The sequence below is a fragment of the Festucalex cinctus genome, chromosome 6 (assembly GCF_051991245.1).
Source record: "Festucalex cinctus isolate MCC-2025b chromosome 6, RoL_Fcin_1.0, whole genome shotgun sequence".
In the NCBI taxonomy this organism is placed as follows: domain Eukaryota; kingdom Metazoa; phylum Chordata; class Actinopteri; order Syngnathiformes; family Syngnathidae; genus Festucalex; species Festucalex cinctus.
This window is the reverse complement of record NC_135416.1, coordinates 12,312,746-12,334,860: the sequence shown is the minus strand read 5'-3', so window position 1 is coordinate 12,334,860 and position 22,115 is coordinate 12,312,746. Positions and strand designations below refer to the sequence as shown.

At 38.8% G+C, this 22,115-nt stretch overlaps 2 protein-coding genes across 4 annotated transcripts; both read right to left on the bottom strand.

Moving 5' to 3' along the window:
• Window positions 1-1,013: 1,013 nt before the first annotated feature.
• On the bottom strand, window positions 1,014-8,688 carry rhoh (ras homolog family member H). 2 transcript variants are annotated; one of them, XM_077524647.1, is made up of 4 exons: window positions 8,610-8,688; window positions 7,098-7,132; window positions 5,897-5,954; window positions 1,014-2,789 (listed from the first exon to the last, which is right to left on the bottom strand). In XM_077524647.1, the coding sequence occupies exon 4, from the start codon at window positions 2,637-2,639 to the stop codon at window positions 2,070-2,072; it is 570 nt and encodes a 189-aa protein (XP_077380773.1). In that variant the 5' UTR covers window positions 2,640-2,789; window positions 5,897-5,954; window positions 7,098-7,132; window positions 8,610-8,688; the 3' UTR covers window positions 1,014-2,069. The 2 variants fall into 2 exon arrangements, with proteins under 2 accessions (XP_077380773.1, XP_077380772.1); XM_077524646.1 differs by lacking the exons at window positions 7,098-7,132; window positions 8,610-8,688 and having other exon boundaries at window positions 5,897-6,065.
• An 807-nt stretch (window positions 8,689-9,495) lies between these two features.
• On the bottom strand, window positions 9,496-20,762 carry n4bp2 (NEDD4 binding protein 2). Of its 2 annotated transcripts, XM_077524868.1 has the most exons (16): window positions 20,243-20,762; window positions 18,398-19,367; window positions 17,580-17,704; window positions 17,079-17,167; window positions 16,861-16,937; window positions 16,598-16,738; window positions 13,794-16,228; window positions 13,613-13,698; window positions 13,446-13,491; window positions 12,647-12,807; window positions 12,449-12,573; window positions 12,213-12,339; window positions 11,530-11,709; window positions 10,535-10,703; window positions 10,279-10,402; window positions 9,496-10,188 (listed from the first exon to the last, which is right to left on the bottom strand). In XM_077524868.1, exons 1-16 carry the CDS (start codon window positions 20,475-20,477, stop codon window positions 10,143-10,145), a joined length of 5,136 nt encoding a protein of 1,711 aa, XP_077380994.1. In that variant the 5' UTR covers window positions 20,478-20,762; the 3' UTR covers window positions 9,496-10,142. The 2 variants fall into 2 exon arrangements, 1 of the variants encoding a protein (XP_077380994.1); XR_013284001.1 differs by lacking the exons at window positions 9,496-10,188; window positions 10,279-10,402; window positions 10,535-10,703; ... (1 more) ...; window positions 12,213-12,339; window positions 12,449-12,573 and having other exon boundaries at window positions 12,744-12,807; window positions 13,446-13,525.
• Between the last annotated feature and the right edge of the window lie 1,353 nt (window positions 20,763-22,115).

Here is a 22,115-nt window from a genome sequence, read left to right as displayed (position 1 = left end):
TCAGCATAAACTGTAAAGCGGCAATTCACTTCCAGTTGCTCATTTAAAAAAACAAAAACAAAAAACACGACTACCTGTGTGAGCTTTTGTGTGTGCACGTTAATCTGCGTGTGTGAGTACATGATGCAAGACGGGGGATAAGACATTGCGGTGACTGCGTGTGAGCACAATAGCAGTGAAAAGAAGAGACCACAGCAGACTATTATGTTATATTCTCTAACCATACATTGCTGACAATATACTTCAAGACAAACATTACAATCTATTAAACATTTACAAAAATAACAATGTTCACGTTTGACAGATTTTGAATTGATTGTTTATTGTGCTTGTAGTTTGCAGTGGTGCAGCATCAAGTTTACAGATAGCATTATGGCTAATTAGGCTACATGAGCGGGGCAGAATATTTGAAACGATTCTCAGAATGATATAATTTTATTTTTTAACTTATATACAGTACTACTACATCTGTATCTACCACCACAATAATAAACTTATTGTTAGCTTAATACCTTCCTTATGGTGTTAAAACAGCACATTATTATCTTTATTAAAGCAGATTATTTTATTCAGCTCTTTATTTAAAAGACAGGCTGGTCATTTCTAAGTATGTGGTGGGATGTGGTTGCGTATTTTCCGGAATACCGTGAAAAGGAGTGTCGTGTCATCTTCACCTGCTGTCCACAAAATGCAAACATGGAAAGACACTATTTATTTCTTGTTTGTTTGCTTAGCCTTAATTTCGTTTTACTATATCCTTGAACTGATTCGGATCACTTAACAAAACAAATTTGACATGAAGTGGCAACTTTTGTGACAAGGTCACAAATTCTGTGCTCTTACCAGTGCTAATCAATTCCCTTACAATCCTATCTACAACGGTCTTTGCGGAACAATGCATTGTATTGACATCAAATGTAAACCTAAATTAAAGAAGAAAGGCACGAAAGCACTGCCAAAGCTTTAAAAAAACAAAAACAAACACAATATATATTTTCTGTTTACCACTTTATTAGATACTGTATATAGATTTTTCAGTAACAAATGACAAACACATTTCAACTAAGATGGCCGAACCTTTGAACTCAGGTTGTTAAACCAAACTAAACTATAAACAAACCAAACCGTTAAGCCAAACTAACAGTGACTGACAAAAGACAATATCAACAGTTAGATTACTGACAACCTAACAGAGCAGACCATGTACCAGGAAACCAAACATTAAAATGAATATTTAATCGTAGACGTACATGGCTCATCAGAACCGACCACTGCAGCATTTTTTTTAAAATTGGAAGAAATATAAAACATTGGTCATAAGATACTGTCTCAAAATATAACACAATAGCAATGCGCTATTAGCAAAGTAGCAATTCAAACGTAATGAATCTGCTAACTCCTCAATGTAGCTTACAAGTGTTTACATCAAGTGGATTATCTCTTTGAGCTCTAAACAAATAATAATAATAATAATAATAATAAAAGTTTCCGGATTTAGCCCAAAGTACAACAATACACTTTTAGCAAGAAAATGAATTATACCTCAAACAGTGAAATCTTGCTGGGTTCCATTTTCATCAAGTATTTGGGAGCAACATTTGAATATTTTTGCTATTGTGACTGTTAGATACACATAACCAATACAATAACAAATAGTTCCATTAATATTTTTGACAGTGTCACAAATAATAATTTTAAGTTTGAGTAACATTGCTTATGGTAACAAACATTTTACTATACATTTTCATTTAAAAATATTGTTCATACCATTTTTGAATGTTAAGTCTTAGACTCTCAAAATGTAAAACTTAAACATATATATTACATTATCTGTCAAGTTTTACATCAGTTTGGAGGAAAAAAAAAAGAAGCTCCACCTGAAAATGTAATTAATCCCCAATGATGTAATAAGGTATTACATGATCATTAAAGCGTTATTACAATGTCGGGATTTTTTTTTCCAATGACATCATTAGGTTTTAGTACATTTATGATGGAGTTAAGTGCAAATGTTTACATTTTCCGGAAATTGTGACACTATCGGTTGCTATAGAATTAAATGCGCAAGGTCAAAAGACCTTGCACTGGTTCATGCTGAACATGCGTCGTCTGGCCCGCTTCCTGCTGTGGCTCATAGCCGTCCGCACGGCGCACTCGAAAACCTGTTCCACCCCTCGCTTGGTCAAGGACGAGCACTCCAGGTAGCCTTTGGCGTGCACCTCCTGAGCCACACGCCTCCCCTCCGCCGCAGAGACGCAGCCGCCCCGAAGCGAACCCGACTCCCGCAGGTCCGTGTGGGTTCCCACCACCAGCACCGGCACCGTGGGTAAATTCTCCCGAACCTCTGCCATCCACTTACTCCGCACATTAGCCAGAGAGTTGCGGTTGGCCACAGAGTAGCACACGAGCACCACGTCGGCCTGCTGGTAGGATCGGGGCCGGATCTGTCTCAAGTTGTCCTGGCCCGCCGTGTCCCAAAGGCCCAGACTGATCAAAACACCGTCCATGTAGACCTCCGCCCCGGTGTTGTTGAACACCGTCGGCTTGTAGGTGTCGGGGAAGGTTCCTGAAGTGAAGCTGACCAGAAGGGATGTCTTCCCCACCGCACAGTCCCCGACCAAGACGCACTTGACAGACATTTCTACGGATGGTCCTGATCATCTGTTTGCTTCTCTTCTGGGGAAGCGCGACGGCATCAAGCTCCTCAAAGGTGCTGCACGCTGTTTGTTGTAAGGTTACGGACTTCCATCGTTTTGTCAGCAGGTAAACAAGGCCATATGGCAGGTGTTCTGTGAAAAAACATCAAGAACAGATATAACCAACGGACTATATTAGGGCAGGGCTGGACTGCCCATCTGGCATACAGGACAGATGCCCGGTGGGCCAGTGTCCTTTGGGGCTGATGCGGTGCTATTCAATTATCAATTTACTCCATTTTACCAGACCACTATTTAGTAGGGGCAGCCCATTCATCCATTTACAATATCGAAATCAAAGTGAACCAATAAACATCAGTGGTAGAAGCTATGTGGTAGCCAAGCCAAGGGCAGTCCGGAATCAGGCTGTGCCGGTGGGCCTAAGTCAAAATGCCAGGGCCAGTCCTGTCCTGGGTCTGGGCAATAAATCGAATTACAGTGTTCCCTCGCTATAATGCGGTTCACTTTTCGCAATCTTGCTGTACTGCAGATTTTTCCATTCAATTCTGCATGTATTTTTTTATTTATTTATTTATTTATTTTTTACAGTAATGTACGGAGCCCCTAAAGTGACATGGGAGAAAGAAAAAAAAATTAAATGTTTCTCGTCCGGACGAGAAACTTTCTCGTCCGGACGAGAAACATCACCTGCGAGCGGGAACTAGGAGAGCTAGCTTGTGGCGGCGGACGATAGACCACTGTTCAACTTGCTTTCAATTCGTTTTAAATGTCTCTCAGACACAACATAATGGTGCCGACTTGCAAGTAACGCAACAATGTCCTTATAATAAAGTCCCAGGTGAAAATAGAACCTGACTAGGTCCTGTGCTATCATTTTCACACATGAACACAAACTGAAATGTAGTTAGTATAAGGTCTCCCACGCAAGTATGCTGGTTTCTCGTCCGGACGAGAAACTTTTCTCGTCCGGACGAGAAAACTTTCTTGTCCGGACGAGAAACTTTCTCGTCCAGACGAGAAACATTTAAATGGGTTTTTTTTCTCCCATGTCACTTTAGGGGCTCCGTAGTAATGTACGTACCTATAATATAAAATTTATGAAGGTTTGAAGATTGAGAATATTTAAACAAGAGAAATGTGAGGAAAAAGTAAATGCCTCGATGAGAGAAGTGTGTGGTAAAGGTTTTTAGAGCCTTAAAACATTTATAGTAAACGTAAAACATGAAGCTAACTGCTTCGCGGATGTCATTTATTGCGGGTATTTTTGGAACACTGTAATTCGCGTACCGTAAACGTCATTTTTAAAAATTGTTGAAAATTTGTGAAATCATGAAATTGAGTTTTGTCTTCTAGATTATTAAAAGCTGTTTTTTTTTTTCATGTTCTTTTACATCCAAATGTTATAGTGAATTGTAATTTTGCACAAGTGGCAGAATGCTGGACGGGTGGTTTACAAAGACTCAACTTTATTTATAAAGTACTTTAAAACAAGCGTTGTTCTATACAACGTGCTGTACATGGAACAGAAATCGGTCGCGCAGTAAGTAAAACAAGAACAAAAACATTAGTAAGTATAATAGTAAATAAAATTTAGATCAATAAATTAACAACAAGAAGTAACTGAGTGAATAAATAAATAAATAAATAAATAAATAAATAAATAAATAAATAAATATTCATAACACAAAATACAGCACCAAAACAATGTTGAGTCTAATGGCGCACCAAAAGCCGAAGAATACGGATGGGTTTTAAGGCGGGTTGCAAAAGTCAATAGAGAGGGAGATTGCCTAATATTTTGTGGAAGGTCATTCCAAAAGGAGGGACCGCAAAGGGTTGATCTCCTCTAAGCCTCCGCTTTGTCCTCTATACCTCCAATTGTGTCTGGTCTGCCGACCTGGGGCACCGGGGTGCAAGAGCTCAGCGAGGTAAGGTGGGGCAATACAATTTAGAGATTTAAGAACAAACAAAAGAATCTTAAATTGGACTCTAAATTTTACAGAGATGAGAGGCCTGGATAGGATAGGCTAAGACATGTTTACAATAGCTACCAACTACTAAATGGTGGCATTTAAGCACAAACTATGAATGTTAGGTTTATGTTAAAACTGATTTAGAATCAATATACATTATTGTTGTCTGAACATTTTGCACAGGAATTATTTTTGAATAAATGAATCCTTTAAATAAATGTTTATTAGGTTAAAATCGATTAAAATTGTAATCGTCCTGAATGACTGGGCGGGAGAAAAAAATAAATCGAGATTTTATTTTTTTATTTGGCCATATCGCCTAGCCCTAGGCTATATACTGTACAGGTAAGTCACCGATGTCAAACTCAAGGCCCGGGGGTCAGATTAGGCCCGCCACATCATTTTATGTGGCCCGCCAAAGCAAATTATGTGCGTCAACTTTGTGTTTCTTGCTAAATTGTGTAAATTACAAATTGTCTTCAATTTTAAAAATATTGATATATTGCAAGCAATTTCGGCTTCCAAGTCACCGTTTAAAATAAACGTAAAACAAGTTTTGACTGTACTCTGATTTCATAAGTAGTTATCATTTTTTTGTTGGTTAAATGTAATACGAGGCGATACATTTTATTTGGGTTCACAAATGTAACACTACTCTGAAAGTAACTCAAAATATGATGTGGCCGGCAACAAAAATGAGTTTGACACCAATGCCCTGAATAAACGGTAACACATTCAGATCTCTGTCCCTCCGTCTCACAAACACATTTAGTACTTTCCTGACGTAAAAGGGTCACATGCAAAATAAATTAAAATAATAATAATGATAATAGAAGTTCTAAATTTCACACACAAAAAAATAGAAACAAGTGAATGCTGTTCTACTATAATTTATAAAACTTAAATCAGGAGGCTGTCAAATAACTTTAGTATAATTTTAAGATAAGATTTCTACAGTATGATAGTGGAGCTTTTTTTCTGGCTATATTACAGTTGACTTTTTTGTATGATAATTTTTTAAATTGTCATTATTAATTCTGCTACTGAGCTTTCAGACTTTGGCCTTGCCGCTGATGAAGAGATACATTATACATTAATGCGTATAAGAAGAAACTAAGTTAAAATGTGCAGTAAAACCTTTCAATGGATTTGTGATTTTCCCACAGGAGTAACACATTAAAAACTCACTTCTTAGATTTCATATTGCATTTCATTAAAACAAGAATTTAAAATCCAATGAAATGTAAGTGTTCTTTCAAAACTTACCACTCTTCAGTCTTTTCCCGTCTTGCCAGTTGTCTTCTTTGCAGATAGCCGGATGTCTCTAATCAACGAATGTAAAAGTTTGCTGTTTACTTATACCCGTTTATTTACTTACTTCCTGACTCCTCCATGTAAGAAGACATAAAAGGTTTTAGTACTTGTCAGGTGACAAAGAGAAAAGCTGGTGAAAAAAAAGAAGGCAAGACGTGACAAGTACAGCACATCCGCTTGTTGGTGAGAGGAGGGTCACACATCCCTCCCCCACAGAAGCAGCATTTTACAATACATGTTCATATTTCTCAGTAGCTTATTTGTCTCAACATTTCGGGAAAATGCAATTATGAACACCTTTGTACGTTTTCAAATTGATCAAACCATGAAAAACAGATTAAATACATAAAAATAATAATAATAATAATAATAATTATTATTATTATTATTATTATTATTATTGTTAGAGTTATTGTCATTGCACATGCACAGCTACAGAGTGACGATGTCACTCAACAGGCTCAAAAAATCCAAGAAACATAAAAAAAATAATGACCAAACAGAGGGTGACAGGACAGAAAGGCCTTGCAAAGCTTCGCAAAACTAAGAACAATAAAAATAAATTCAAAGATTCAAAGTTGTGGATCAGTCCAGACCACATAAAATGTTATTATAATTGGCTTCATGCATTACGTCTGACACGGAATATATGCTTTCACCGTTGTGTGTCAGATTGTTGTTTTCAGCATTGAATATGGACCAGCAGACTTGGGGAAATCACTTCAACAACGCTATTATTTTCTTTCAACCGTTGTACAGTAACATACAAGGAGCTTCATGTACAGTGGATATAAAAAGTCTACACACCCTTGCAAAGTCAAGATTTTGTCATATAAAAAATGAGCCAAAAATAAATCAATTCAAAACTTTTTTTCACCACTAATATGGCCTATAATTTGTACAACACAATTGTAAAAAAAAAAATCCAAAATCTTTTCAAAAGGGCAAGTAAAAATAAATGACAGATAACGTAGTTGTACCAAGTAAGTGTAGCACAAGTGCGCACACTCTCATATAACTGGGATGTGGCTGTGAACAAATTCTTTCAAACCAGTGGTAAAATGCGTTAAGGTGAATGAAAACAAGGATGAACTTTTTGGCCATAATTACAAAAGGTAATTTATATTTGACACAAACAACACTGCTCATATACCTTCAGTGGAGCTTGTTGGCTTTGGATTTTTTCAGCTGCAACAAAGAAGACACGAAAGGAAATAAACATTTTTGAAATAGCCATAAGTGATAGCACAAAATCTCCAGGCTTCTGCTAGACAGAAAAAAATATATATCAGCAATAAGTCAGGAAAAGCCTAGTAGAGCTTTTGAAATTCAATTGGGGTTAATCAGGCCCTTAAAATGTTAGCAGATGCATTTAATATTTGTCAATGGTCACCGGTAATTCTGAATGCAGCCACATCCCAGCTAAAGAGTTAGTTAGTTACATTAGTTCAGCTGTTTATTTACCCCAAAAGATTGTTTTAATTCAACTGAGTTATACTTTTGTATCACAAAAACCTGCCATTTTTAAAAGGGTTGTGTATCATTTTTATAGCTTCTGTACGTCAATGTTGGGGGGCATGTACCCAGACAGTCAATACTGTACAGTATGGTTCAAATAGAATAGAAATGTTCTCAAACTGGTTCTGTATGTGGCAAAAGTATCTTCAGTGTCAGATGTAATGCATGAAACTGATTACAGCAACGTTTCAAACATGTTGGCCCTTGATATAATACGGCTGTTGGATCATTTGATAGATCATGGGAGTGGTCCAGACTGATCGTAGTGATTAATTTATGTATCTTTACCGACGGTCGTTACCAAACACTTGCTTACAACATGAATGGTTACATTTTAGAATCCAAATCAGTCGCGTGGCCCGTTTTTCGTAATTCTGTTGACTGTGAATGGATTCTATCAACAATCGCTATTGTTGTCATTGTGGATGATTTTTACATATAAATGACATACAAAATATTTTTTGGGCGGGTTGACATCCATTTTAAGTTTTGTTGCTGTTAAATTTTGGGTTGAAGTTTTTTGTTTTTTTTTGAGAATATGTAATTTTTCAGTTCCAAAAAAAGCACATACTGTAATGAGGTTTCACGTATTAAAAATATCACTTTACACTATTAATTCCAGGAAATGCAAGAGATATTTATTGATAAGCATATGTGAAACTAGTACATGGAATCACAGTCTCATCCTACCCCTAGGTGGGATTAATTAATTTTTTTTTAACACAGGCTCAAATCTGGATTAAAGGCAGGATTGGATTTCCAAATCTGCATTTGAATTATAAAGACTAAATGTGCCTTCAAATACCCAATTTTGAATCGGATCTGGGTTTCAACTAATCCACTAGGTTTAATCCTAATGGATTATATTTGAAATACTGGCCCCTTTTGTTCAGATGGACTGGCATGAAATTATTATATATTTATATAAAATGTAATTATCTTTTGTCTGTACTATTTCTCGCCTAAAATTTTAAATACGGCAGTAACTCTTTGAAAATAGGGCTTCAAGCATGGCTGTTTCAGCATGAGAGTCATTAATACAATGTAAAACCAAGGTGGCAAAAAAGCCAATTGCCAATTTTATTTTAATATGCCTCTTTACCACTGCTATTGCCGACCCACATACAAGCAGCATAGAAAAATGGACCTGAAGGATGGCGCAGAGGAAGAGAAGTTCCGGGTGATTTCACTTTCACACCAACAATGACTCAAGAGCAATCTGAAGAGGGGGATGGGTCGGGGGTGCAATATTCTGGAAACATAACACATTTATTTAAATACTAAAAAGAATCTACCAATTAGACAAGCTGTAGAAATGGAGAAGTGGGGAGAAATCCCCTGGTTTACTAGTAAAGGCCTTTCAGTGGGGGCAGATAACATCAAGTTTTGAACATATTATAATCCTCATCATTAGTTAGCATTTACAATTTACTTTAACAATTTAAAAAGCATAAATTATGCTTTTTAAATTAATAATTTAAAATAAATAAATGAATTAATAATTAATTTACTAAAATAAATTAAAATAAAATAAATTATGCTCTTGATGCAATACATAACAGAGAAATGCGATTTTGAGTTTTAAACAAATGTAATGATACAGTATTTTCTGGTACATGTTGCTCAATTCCTTTCCTGATTTAATAATTTCATGACGCATCAACTTTATACATGTATTCAAAAGTATAGGTATCGGTATCAGTATCAGCAATTTTGACTGGGTATTTCCTTGGTATCCGATTTCTACCAAATCTTGTAGTATCTGTTCAGCAGGGGCCACTGTTGTCCCTGCACTTTGTTGGTTGCAGTATGACATTACCTCAAGCCTTAACTCATTGCTGTTCTTGTCATATGGGAATACTGTACAATTGATTCTTGAATATTGTCTACATTAAAGAATGCCCAGCTGGACAGGACATATGCTCTAGTTACTAGTAATCACCACTTTTTTTGCTTATGTCTTTCAAATGTTTTTTATAATTGAGTTTTAGATTCATTTAGATTTAATTACAAATTGACAGTACAGAATCATATCTAGTTAATATCAAAGTGTTTAAAATGTTTTATTTCTTGATACAACTATTCAATTTCAACAATTAATAAACATTGGATATGAAAAATACAAACCTCTCTTTACAAAATGTACAACACATCGCAAAGTAAGTATTCATTCTCAATTATTTGGTACCTTAAAACACCGGCAAACAGCATGGGTAAAACACGTTAAACTTACAGAATGTATGTTTCAAACTGAACATACCATCTAAAACTATAAACAATCCTGAGCTGAATGTTTTTGTGGTTTACTCAGCATTCTTTTATCGTTTGTGTTGTCTTATGATTCTAAATATCTTAAAAGACATGGAGAAAACTGTAAAGCCGACAGTGGTAACACTATAAAAAACAAATAAAAATATGAAAAAAAAATCTTACAATCTTGGTTTTCAGATGTATAAAAAAAATAATCATTGCTATAGTCATTGACAGAAGATAACTACTCGCATCAGAATCAACGATAACATCAGTTTGACGAATCTTCATTACTTTTGGGGCTGTTTTAAGACAGGAGAACATAAGACATAAGAAGGAGGAGGTAGAGTGTACCATACTGATCTGTGTGAATGTATTAGCATAGTTCTTCATAGCGGTTTGAACATGTATGCGCTCCCCGTCGTCTTCTTTACTTCAAAGAGACCACAAATAGACCCGGCTTTGGTTCTGTAAACCTGCGAGATAAGGAAAGATGAAGAAAGGAGCGACTACGAGACAGACATGTGCATGCGTGTACGTGAGTGTGTGGATGAGCGTGCATGTACCTGTGGTGTTTGTTGTTGAGGTAGTTCATAACGGCAGGACGAATGCGGGCCACGCCCCCCTGGCTGTGGTTACCTCTTCCTGTGATGACAGAGAGCTGCGGTCCACACAGACCTTGTTCACAGTCTGCACACAAGCAGTTAAAAGAATACATTTGTAAAGAAGCAGCATGCGAATAAAAATTCATTCTTTCAACTTCAACTACCATGCTAATATTCGGTTCTACTGTAAGTTCTGACTCAAGTCCACATAGCCTACCTGCGGTCTTGTCGTGGAGGATGCGGCTCAGATGGTCCAAGGCCTCGGCCACGTGCAGCCCGTGGAGGTCCAGGATGTTCTTTGGCAGAAGAGAGGAGTTGACCCTCTCAAAGATATGAACTGCTGCACGGTGGTTGGCTTCATGCATCCGCTTCCCGTGTAGTTGTCCCTATTGGAAAAAGTGCCATAAATGCCTTTTTCATCCAGCATCACATATTTTCTCCTATTTGACACAACTAGGGATGGGATTTTAAAGAAGCGTCTGCCTATCGACCTCTGGAGGGGCAAATCAAATGGTGACACATGGAACAATTTTGATTATTATTGTGGAAACTATAGAGATAAAACATGCACACAAAACGCTGGTTTGTGATCAAATGAAAATTTGTGGCTCCTTACTGGACAATTTGGTAGGCAAACCAAGAACTGCTTCTCTGGAAATGGTAAAATGGAGGTGGAGACCGAAATTAAAGACAATGGACAGGGATACAGTTGTAAGATTATTTATTTTATTATTATTTTACTTTATGATGATTTTTTTAAGGCTCAGAATAAGCTACAAATACATTTGGTAAAACCTGGCACTAACACACAGTTTGTGGCAATGGTGTGCCTCTTTTGCTTACTCAGATGTCAAAGTTCTTCATGGGAATGATATAAAACACACAAATTACAGGTAGTATTTTCAGGCCACATTATATATCAATATTGTGGCCAAATGAAAATCTCATGTCAAGTTTGGGGCTTCTAGGTGTTGGAGGAGCTTTTTTTTTTTTTTTTTTTTACACAGTGAAAAGTGGGACACTAACATATCAGGACAATAATAAAAACCACATCAACAATACATTCATAACACTCTTCACTGTTAAAATTAGCTCACTGTGTGCCATTTGTAACTTCGGAACATCTTACTTCATGTAATAAACATACAATTCGGCTCACTAAATAAAATTCTGAATGAATTAAATTATGCCCAACTTTTGGGAGAAGCTTACCTGTTGTGCATAATATGAAGCCACCTCTTTGTGCCCTTGCTTGTACGCTACTGCAGCTTTGGAAAAACTCTCAAGCTGCCGACTTCTTTGCAGATTGGCTTCAGCCCTGTAGTCCTTGTACTCAGGATCCACAATATCCTGATATGTCGGGGAGTGAGCTATGTCAGAGTCTGGAAGTCTCTGATGAAAAATAAAGGAAAATGAATAAGATCAGGGAAAATACAAGTAGTACAGAAAGGCTACTTTTGCAATACCTCATCAATCATATAATGGACAAAGCATAAGTGACTGAAATTTAATATGAAGGGCCTACTCAGTTGTTACGTGTTAAACACAGTCATTCTATGCTTCCAATTTTGTGGGAACAGTTTTGGGTAGGTCCTATTCTGTTCCAGCATGGCCATGCAAAGGCCTGGTTCGGTATGTTGAATATGAAAGAATTTTGGAGTCCTGAACTTTAACCTCATCTGACGCCTTTGGGATTAATTACAACAGTGAACCAGGCTCTCTCTGATGTCAGAAATCAGTGACCTCCTCTGGATTAAAAGACAAAAAACTCCCACAGACACACTCCAACATTTTGTCGAAAGTTCCCATTCAACAGTTATTGTATATAGGAGTAAGGTGCCCCAAAACTTTTGTTCATATAGAGGATCTATTTGGCTGGGCTTGTGAACAACTACCTTTTCCCTCTCTTTGCTGGGAGTTCTGTGGTGATCGGATTGAGGCAGTTCTGGCGCGACGACGGTCTTGACAGGCCCCTGGTCTAGTAAGGAGTTCAGATAGAGCTCCGTCTGGCTGAGACAGTAGCTGCAGATTTAATGAAGAAGAAACTGATTGGTGGCTGACAGTTAATTCAAATGAATAATATGAGTGACAAAGAAAATGGCTAAAACTCAAAGCAAGATTTGAGTATTACTTATGAGCCCGGAAAATATCTTGAAGAAAAAGTTTGTCAATGGAGGGAAAACGCGAGTAGAGCTGATCCTCTTTTAGTATGGAGGCCCCATCGCGCCTGCTGAGGTCGGCTTGATTTTGTCTTGACTGAAAAAAAAAGACAAGGGGGATGTCACGAAGGGAGATCAGTAAGAAGTGTAAAATTACACAGTGTATTTACCTTCTCCATGTTCTCCTGCATAGCTAGCTCCTCTTTTATAATGTCGCGGAGAGAGACACGTGGCTGGGAGACCTTCCAATGGTCCATCACTGGCATCCCTGCATCTTTGCCACTCAGAATATGTGATGCTGATCTGCCCATTTCAGTGTCACTCCATGGTACTGTACCAAATCAAGTGAAAAAGAATATGCAAAAATTGTCCTTTTGTCAGTTAAAATGTAAATCAGTTCGATCACCATGGCAGTCAGTGGTAATGGTAACTTAAAGCAGGTACAACTTCCTCTTAGCATTGAATTACGGTAACCATATTTTCCATTTAAAAAAAAAAAAAAAAATAAAAAAAAAAGGAGGATGACATACATAATAACAACAGCATTTTAACGTATGTCTCTCCTGTATGGGTAGAAATTAAAATAAAACAAAAAAGAATATTCTAAGCCCAACTTTTATTATTTATTTATTTTTTTTAGATGGAGTGGGTGGGACTCAAACTGGCACCCTTCGGTTTGTGAGTGCAGAGTGTTACCAGTGAAATAAGGGACTGTATTGAACAGCTCAGGAAACGAGGTACATATAAACGCTGACCTACTTTTTGTTGTTTCAAAAAAACAAAATACTTTTTTTTTTTTTTTTAATATATAACAAAAATAACATGCACACACAAAACACCCCCACCCCCACTTTTCCATTAGACAAACGGCCCACTGCACGCCCCGCCCAGCCCCGTCGTTTCAGCTGTGCTGAGTAACTGGTGTTGCGATCCGGTGAGTTTGCCCATTAGTGTGTTTTCGTCACTTACCGTCCAGAAGCAGTTGGCTGGAAAGACTTGCTTGTCTCTGCCGTTCCTATGAAGAAACAGGCTTAACGTGCATAAATGAACTAAGATTGAGACACAAAAAATAGGGTTGATTTTGTAGGTGTACAGCTATTGCTTCTATTGGTTATTTACAAATGTTTGCTGCTCACCTGGATAGTTTCTTTCCACTTCTGGTGAAGCAATTTAGCCAGGTTCATATCCATCTGCACTGCATAGTCTTCAGAAGAGCAGCTCCCTAAATATTGTGGGCACATATGTCAGATCATAAATCATTAAAGGTGTGTGAATTTAGGCAATTATTAGCATAACATTTGTAATTTGCACTGTTACCTGGTTCAACTCCCACAGGTCCAAAGAGTTCTGTTAGTTGCAGTGCCAGCTCAGTGGGCAGTTTTAGCTCCACACTGTCAATGTTCAGAACATGACAGCCTCTATTTCCAATGGCTCTCCTATCGTCCTTCTTCTGTCTTTCTTCTCGCTCCAACTCATCCAGCTCAGCCTGCAGAAGCCGGTTGACCTCTTCCAAACTGGCAATCTCATCAGGAGTTGCAAAACTTAACTCCTCGATTATTGCTTTGTATTCCAAGTCATCATCATCATCATCATCAGTAAGCAGGCTTGGACTAGTTGTTAATGTGTGTGAATGTGTATCAAGCTGCTTTTTGGTTCGGACTGGAGAAGCTTTGCCACCAAATACTGTCGAGTCAGTATCGGAGGTCCCACCAATTTCACTAACTAGCTCATTTGCAGATTGTTGATGCACATCGACAACAGCAGTCGGCCCTGCATAAGGAAGTTCATCAGCCAACATGGCTTCAAATGAGCTCTGTTTAACTTTAACAGCTTCCTCCTCATGCATCTCCTCCAAAACATCTTCGTCTCTGAAGAGGCTTTCTCCAGAATCTAGTAACAGGTTGATTGTCCATTCCAAGTCTTGGTGGCATTTGTCATACAAGTCCTCCAGCGTATCCAAACTCACCAGCTTAAAATGACGACTGAGGATGGTAAGACTCTCAAGACGACTGTGAGCTGCCGCAAATTCTTTGTCGTCCACCTGTGTGCTTTTCTCGTGCACCATGCGGTATGGTACTGGATTGCAACTGGATGGGTGAACTGCAACAGCAGCAGAAACTGCAGACGCAACCTCCGGCACGAATTGTGAGGAGACGCCACATAGGATTGTGATGTCGCTGCTGTAGTTGCAGACAGCGACAACGGAATCTGCTGGGCCATCTTGACGATTAAGACGCCAAAGAAGGGCAAAGTCCTGCGGTTCAGTCTGGGTGGAACAACCTCTACCCGAAGAGAGGGGTGAGTCAGTTCGGAGAAGAACCTCTTCTTTGAGCTTGGTGCACAAGTCTGGTTTAGGACTGAGGTTGTTGTCACAGTCAGGATGTGTGGTGATGGTAGACTGACTAACATCAACCTTTTGTGATGTGCTATTGGTACAGTCAAGTGTTTTTGGAGGAGGAGTCAGACAGTTATGAGTGAAGGTGAGGGCTAACTTGCACTGCTTCCCTGATCTGCGACCCTGACGCTGCTTTCGCTCTTGACTGCATCCAAGAACACAACTCTCCGGTTCCAACGGTTCCATGCTTTCAGTTGAATGTTCTCTTTTAAGCTTTACTGTCACTTCAGTGTCTGTCTGCTCTTTGCATTTGTTCGTGTCCGTAGACGCCAACGCTATACCATATTCATGCTCAGTGCCACGGCTTTCTTTCGGCTCTGTAGATTCAGATGTGGTGTCTGCAGCAGTGTCTGATTCTGTTCCACAACCCATGTCTAAAACTGTGCTTGTAATAGTTTCATTTTCACTTTTTAAAATCTCACCATTATCCTTGGAAGATTCCGCAGCTTTCCAGTCTAAGACACAATCTGGTAAATCAACTCTGCCATTGTTCTCTGGGTTGGTTCTCTGGTCTTTTTCCTCATTCTCAGACCTACAGCCAAGGGATTCGTCAATCTTATCTGTCTCCAAATTCTGCCCTTGGCAAATAAAAGCAGGTGATGAACAAGAAGAACCAGACTGACAAGTAACCACACCAGTCTGAATGAGATCAAGAAGTTTCTGGAATTCAGTCAGATTAGTTCCAGACAGCACTTTGCCTGTGTCATTGTTGACTTTGTTAGACTCCCCTCTGTCTTCACTTCCATCGCTATCTTTATAGCTTTGGGTTGTCCTAACCTGTCGCTGCTCTAGTGGCCCTTCAGATGGCCAGTCATCTACAAATTGCAACATCTTGGACATCGCTCCCTCTTGCCTACCTACCTCTGATGACGCTTCATTGTTTGTCTGTTCTTTCTCTGTTGCCAAGCCATCTGACTGGTCAATATCTGTCACCAGATCTGTAGAATCAAGCTTCCTAGTTGGTCTTTCTCTTGGCACCCTTTGTTTAATAGACTCAGAGAAGGCCACTGGTAGTTCATGACTGCGGGAGTCTTCATTCATCACTGATTCCACAATGCAATCGGGTATCCCCTGTTGTCCACCAGGTTGGTTTAGGGCATCCAGCTCACAATCCAAAGCCCCCAGATCCAGGGCATCATCCTTGTGGAATTGTTCTGAGGATCTTCCAGTTGGCTGGAAATCAAGTGAATCTGTTGATTCGTGGTTGTCATCTTCCAACTTGTGCACCTCACTGGGATGATCAATAGATGACACATCAGGGAGAGAGGAAAAGAGATGAGGCTGGGAACTCTTACGTCGGTCTATCAGTCCAGGTTCACTGACAAGGTCGGGACATTTTGCTTCAGGAGTCATACACCTGAGGGAGGAAGGAAAGGTATGATGTATATACAGTAAGGTAAGGTCATGAAAATGTATTCAGATTTAACAATTTCCTGATGCATCAACAAAATTATCAAAATGGTATTGGCGATACTGGCCCATTATTAACACGGCATTGGATAGGGACCAAATATTGAAGCCAACTTAGTGATTTGATTGCTCTTTAAAGTCTTTTCTGACCCCTGGAAAAACCAGTCAATACTGACCCAATAAAACAAAACTGCACCTATTATCAAAGTAAACACATTACAACCCAGAAGAAAAAGTCTAAAGGCAAACTTAAAACGCATATTGTTACTGTCATTGTCAATTTCAACTGATCCTGCTGTTTGTGATTGACACTTACTGTATGTTTCTGTTCTCCAAGTGAAGGCGCTGTTTCCACTCAGGCATTAGTGCACCCATGATGGAATTGACTGTTACATAGCGCTCGTAGCCATGCAGCATGCGCCGAATTGCTTCCGCAGACACGCAGTGCTTGCTGCGTCTGCACAGGAGCACGGACAAACACAAAACATAAAAACAAAGATTAAATTGCATTTCTGTGTTGACAAGTGACATTTATTTCACCAATCTTGAAAGAAAGGTTGCATAAAATGTTATGCTCACCTCTCTAGCTCTCTGGGCTTGTTCTTCCACCAAGTATCCGGCTCACGAAACAGCACTTTGTAATTGTGTTTCAATGCCTAACAAGTAGAACCCATCAAATCAATATACAACATGACCATTTTTTCAGAAGCACAATTTAAAAAAGGATGATAGTACAGTGCTGAATACAAGTGCAAAAAGTGGTCATTTTAACAAATGCACTGAAGCAGGTTACTGACCTGGGCCACATAGGGCTTCATCTCCCATCCTTGCATGTTTGTATTGTCAATTATGATGGGGTTAGCACCTCTCTCGAAAGCTTCTTTAGCTATTGGGTGAAGGTAAAATAACAGATTAAGCATTCGACCAGTAGTCAAAATAGAGATATGACTGCTAAATCTCGTTTAATGACAACTACCTACAGTACATCTATGTGGAGTTGCAATGAATAAATCGACAACCAAATGATTAGCAAATACATTTGGATATTGTATTCATCGATTGAGATCTTTTCTAATTTAAACGTGTGTAATCAACATTTTTTCCAATTTTCCAAAGTTACGGACCAAAAAAGGCAGGAATTTATTTATTTATTTATTGTTTTTTTTCTCTACACTATCAATTTGAAATGTACTGTTTTTCAATAAAGGGGTGGAATTAAAAAAAATGTTTATTTTGTAAATCTAATTCACATACAAAATCATTGACAGATTAATTGATGTTTAAAATTGTCTGTTTACCTCGCTTGTGGTTCCACTCATGAGCTTCCCCCAGAGTTGTAGGATCAAAGTGATATTGTCCATCAAGAGTGAAGTACTCATCAGTGCTTAGTGCAACTCCACCTGGATTATGTTCCACAAGAGCTCTGCAGAGATGAATAAGGACAAGAAGATTGTATGGACAACTGCTTATCAGCATGCTCTGTAAACAAATTTATCAGACCACCATCATTCATCCATCAGTCTAAGAGTCTATCCAGCACCATGAAGTAATTAAGTACAGTCTCCTGTAGCCATTTTTAACACATGGAATTACAAAGTGAATTAATCTTTTCATAAACAAATTTCATCCGGCTCACTCCTTGACATCTCTGTTATAAATACAAAATTAATCAGTTTTCTTCTGTTCAGGAATGCAATAATGACAATTATTTACAAAAGAAAGAATGTGCATGAGTATTGTTATATTATTATTACATCCCAAAACATGTTCAAAGACTTTTTTTTGTTTTTTTGGGAAGAATCGTCCACGATCTGCCAAACTGCTGCTTGTTGTGGAGTTAAGTTAACTGCCACCATGCAGCCTTGAAACTTTTGATCACAAATCGAAGCAAATTAGCAAACCATGTTTTTGTTTTTTATCTGCCAGACAATTCTTCAAAAACTTGTAAATCAATTACCAATTAGGTTGTATAGCTTCTACATCTGTGTTTTAAGCATTATAGATATGTAAACACATTTTGTTAACTACCAGGGCTGTACATTTTTGACAGCTGTGACAGAAACTTTACATCCTGTCTATTTGTTAGGAACTGTTGGAGATATTGTTCATTTCGTACCGAGCCAAAGTTGATTTCCCACATCCGGGTGGGCCGCGTAGCAATACAAGCACCTTCCCTTCCAAATGAAGCCTGCTAGACCGAGCAGGTGCAATTCCACCTGGATTATGTGCAACTGCAGCCCAGGATTTGGGAATCGTAGCAGAATGTCTAAGAGGTGCTTGGCTGAACTGGCCTCCCCAGGTAGAGGGATGTCCTATTGGGCGGTGTGAAGGTGCAACTGGGGTGATAAAGCATGGTCCTGGGTTTGCTTGTAAAGAGGGAGAGAAAGCAGGTGAGTGAAGGTTCCACGATGTTGTTGTCACCAGAGAATTAGGTCCTCCATTTGCATTTTCAGTGTGTGTAGGGCCAGTCTGTTGTAGAAGCATTTGGGATGAGTCATTTTTTTTATACAACTGAAAGGCAGAGGGACGCCCTGAAGCTACTAGATCCAACTGAGGCTTTGACTCTTCTGCCAGTAGATGTGTGAAATCAACAATCGATTTCTGCCCGTCACCGCTGCCACGTTCCCAAGTGCTGAGCCCATCAATTGGAGAGGGGGCTCCAGAATGCAACAAGCCTCCGTCAAGACACGGCCGCCCAGCAGCGTCCCGCCCATACTGAGGCTCCTGGTTAGACTTAAGTATCTCAGGGAAGACTTTCTCTGAAAACTGTGGTGGAGGTAACGAGGAAAGGTTCATGTCTGCAGACAAACACTGGCTATTAATCCGATCTTCCTGTTGCGCAGTCAGGTTTTGTAGCTCCTTATCAACTTGAAGGTCCAACTCTTCTGTCAGGAGACTGCTCGACGATGGAGAGGTGAGTTGATCTGACACTCCAGGAGAGTTTGGGTCTTGTACAGGTTGAGAAACATGACGAGTACTAAGCAGGGCTACGGCAGTGCTCTCAAAGCCGGACACTGGAGAATGAACGGGGGCTGCGAGTTCAGCAGCAATTGACAGTTCCAGCAGGGAATCCATGGCATTTTCCACTACAACACAAAACATCAAGTAAGTTTATCCTGATTATTACAAATTTACCATTTAAATTACCAGTATTAAGTTTGACATGGGGACTGGCATGAAAAGAAGAAAAATAAATCTGGATTGTGTGAAAATGATTGCTTATCAATTGCAACTGAGGAAAAAACGAGAGGACAAGTAGAGGCACTCTAGTTACACTCAGTCGGCGTGCAGAACACTGAGAAATCACCAAGCAAATAGAAAATAGCTCATAAATGGTCAAAATAATATATCGCTAATTTTTCTCAGGGTCAGTAAGTACCCTAATTCACATAGGCTACTGTACATTTATGTTTGTGATTCTCTGTTAGTCATTTATACATTTTAATATAAAGTGGCTATTTTGCTGTGACAGCAACTCGCCACCTAGCACTATTTTGCCGTGAATCGTGCGAGAACTACAAGTATTACGGGTTCGCCCCAAAAAGGATCGAATCTCGCTCTGTACATTTGTTTTATTTTATGGTTTGTTTGTTTTTGTACTACAATTGACTGATTGTTATGGTTCGGCTGGTAACGCCAATAACAGCCTATCGGCGGTGGGGGGGGGACTTCGTTACGACACAGAAGAGGGTGACGCGATGCAGCAGCCACGCCCGCTGCATAACCCGATCCGGCAACTGACCAGTCGTTCACGGCAAAAATACTGCTCGTTGCCGGTCACGGCAAAATATTCACTGTCTTTAAAAAAAAAAAATGCTGATTTCATGTATTTCAATGTCTTAAATCTAATATCGTAATAAATTAATATCAAGAGGAAAATAGAACTTATTAGTGTTTGTTTTCGTTTCGGTTTCGTGATTTACGAGGCTTTGCTGCTTAAACTCCTAGCAACGATTTGTACCTTTAAAGTCAGCTTCAGACAGCACGATGTGTATGACTTCAGGGTCCAAATGAAAGAATATCTCTCGCATCTTTTGGGTGATTTTCTCCTTGTCTGAGTCTCTTTTGCTGGGTGAAAAGTTGAACGTCGATGCGACTTCGGAACCCTGAAGTGGTCCGAGACCGAAGTTTTCACCGGGAGACGGCCCACCCGGATCTCTGCTCGGGCTCTGTTCGTTTTTCTTTCTCCGAGGCATGGTAGCACGTTTGAGATAAATCCTTCAACTCGTTCACGTTGAGCTAACTGCGAAGCTGACGACAAACAATGATTTTGAGCAAACATTCACGGCAGAAAAAAAGCGACTCCGGAAAAGATACCATTGTTCTTCCCTATCATCAAGCACGAGCAAAGTTCAACTCGTCAAGGTTATAACGTTTACATCAGAGCAAGTAGTGAGAACTTAAAAAGGTAGCTATAAACAACCAAGCAGCGTACACTACACAGTCGTTAATGGCCGACTTCGGAAATCGTAACGCTGATTACAAAATAAAACCTTTTTCTCCTGACGCGTCATTGTGTTAATTTCAAAATAAAATATTTCTTCCGGCCGTGCAAGAACCTGAAATACTTAACACTTGATATATTTTCACACCACAAGGAACTCCGCCTCATTAGAATTAATCATTTAGCATAAAAGGCAACAATGCACTTAAGCAATTACTGTATTGGGAAATTTTGACGATACCATCAACAACAATCCCAAGGTTCTGAATGTGATAGTGTGTGACATTGACAATCAAAACATTTCATTCGTCAAACAAATCCAGTCATCGTGGTGAAATTTCTTAAGCAAATGAGCTAAATGTGCTGCACTTACAAAAAAGAAAAAGAAAAAAAATGGGCCATACAAATTCGCTAGACGGGGGCGCTTTAGGCTTTCTAGCTTTTGATAGCCCAAGCCATAAACCATAAACTCTGAGTTTAAATTTCTCCAACAAATACTCCCTTTTCCCTCTGTGTGTTTTCTGCATGTTTCAACCAACTACATTAAAAGGTATAGGCCGCCATTAAGGAAAATGTCTTATTTGGGAGATGGCAGGACACTTCCAGCTATTATACAACACTGATGTTTGCAAAACACGTTTGTTCATATTTCCCATTAAGTCCTTCTATTCCATTAAGTTCTAATATTGTCATAATTCTTGCAATTGGTTTACAATACAACTACAGTGTGCTAAATAAAATGTGACAGGAAAATAGAAAATGATATAATACATACACAAGCTATAGGCATAGCCAGTATGGTGGAAGGAAGTTTAGCACCTGGTTCAAACGTTGGCTCTGGCCTTCCTGTGTGAAGTTTGTGTGTTCTCGTGATATTTCTGTGTAGTCCAGCATCCTCCTGAAAACATGCATGTTAGTTTAATCGAAGACGAAATCATAGGTGTCAAACTCAAGGCCTACAGGGCCAGATCCAGCCCACCACATCCTTTTACGTGACCTGTGAAAACAAATCATGTGTGTCCACTTACATGATCCCTTCTAAAATCTGTAGCAAAATTCCAAGTTGTATTAAATCTCAAATTGTAATATAACAATAATAACGTTGAGATTTTGCAATAATTTGTACTTACATTTTTAAATATAGTAGTAATCCATCAATTTGTTGTGGATATGTTGCTGCAACTTGTCCTGCCAAAAAAATAGTATCAATCAATCAATCAATCAATCAATCAATCAATCAATCAATCAATCAATCAATCAATCTATCTATCTATCTATCTATCTATCTATCTATCTATCTATCTATCTATCTATCTATCTATCTATCTATCTATCTATCTATCTATCTATCTATCTATCTATGCCAACAATGTGTCGTGACAGGAAGAAA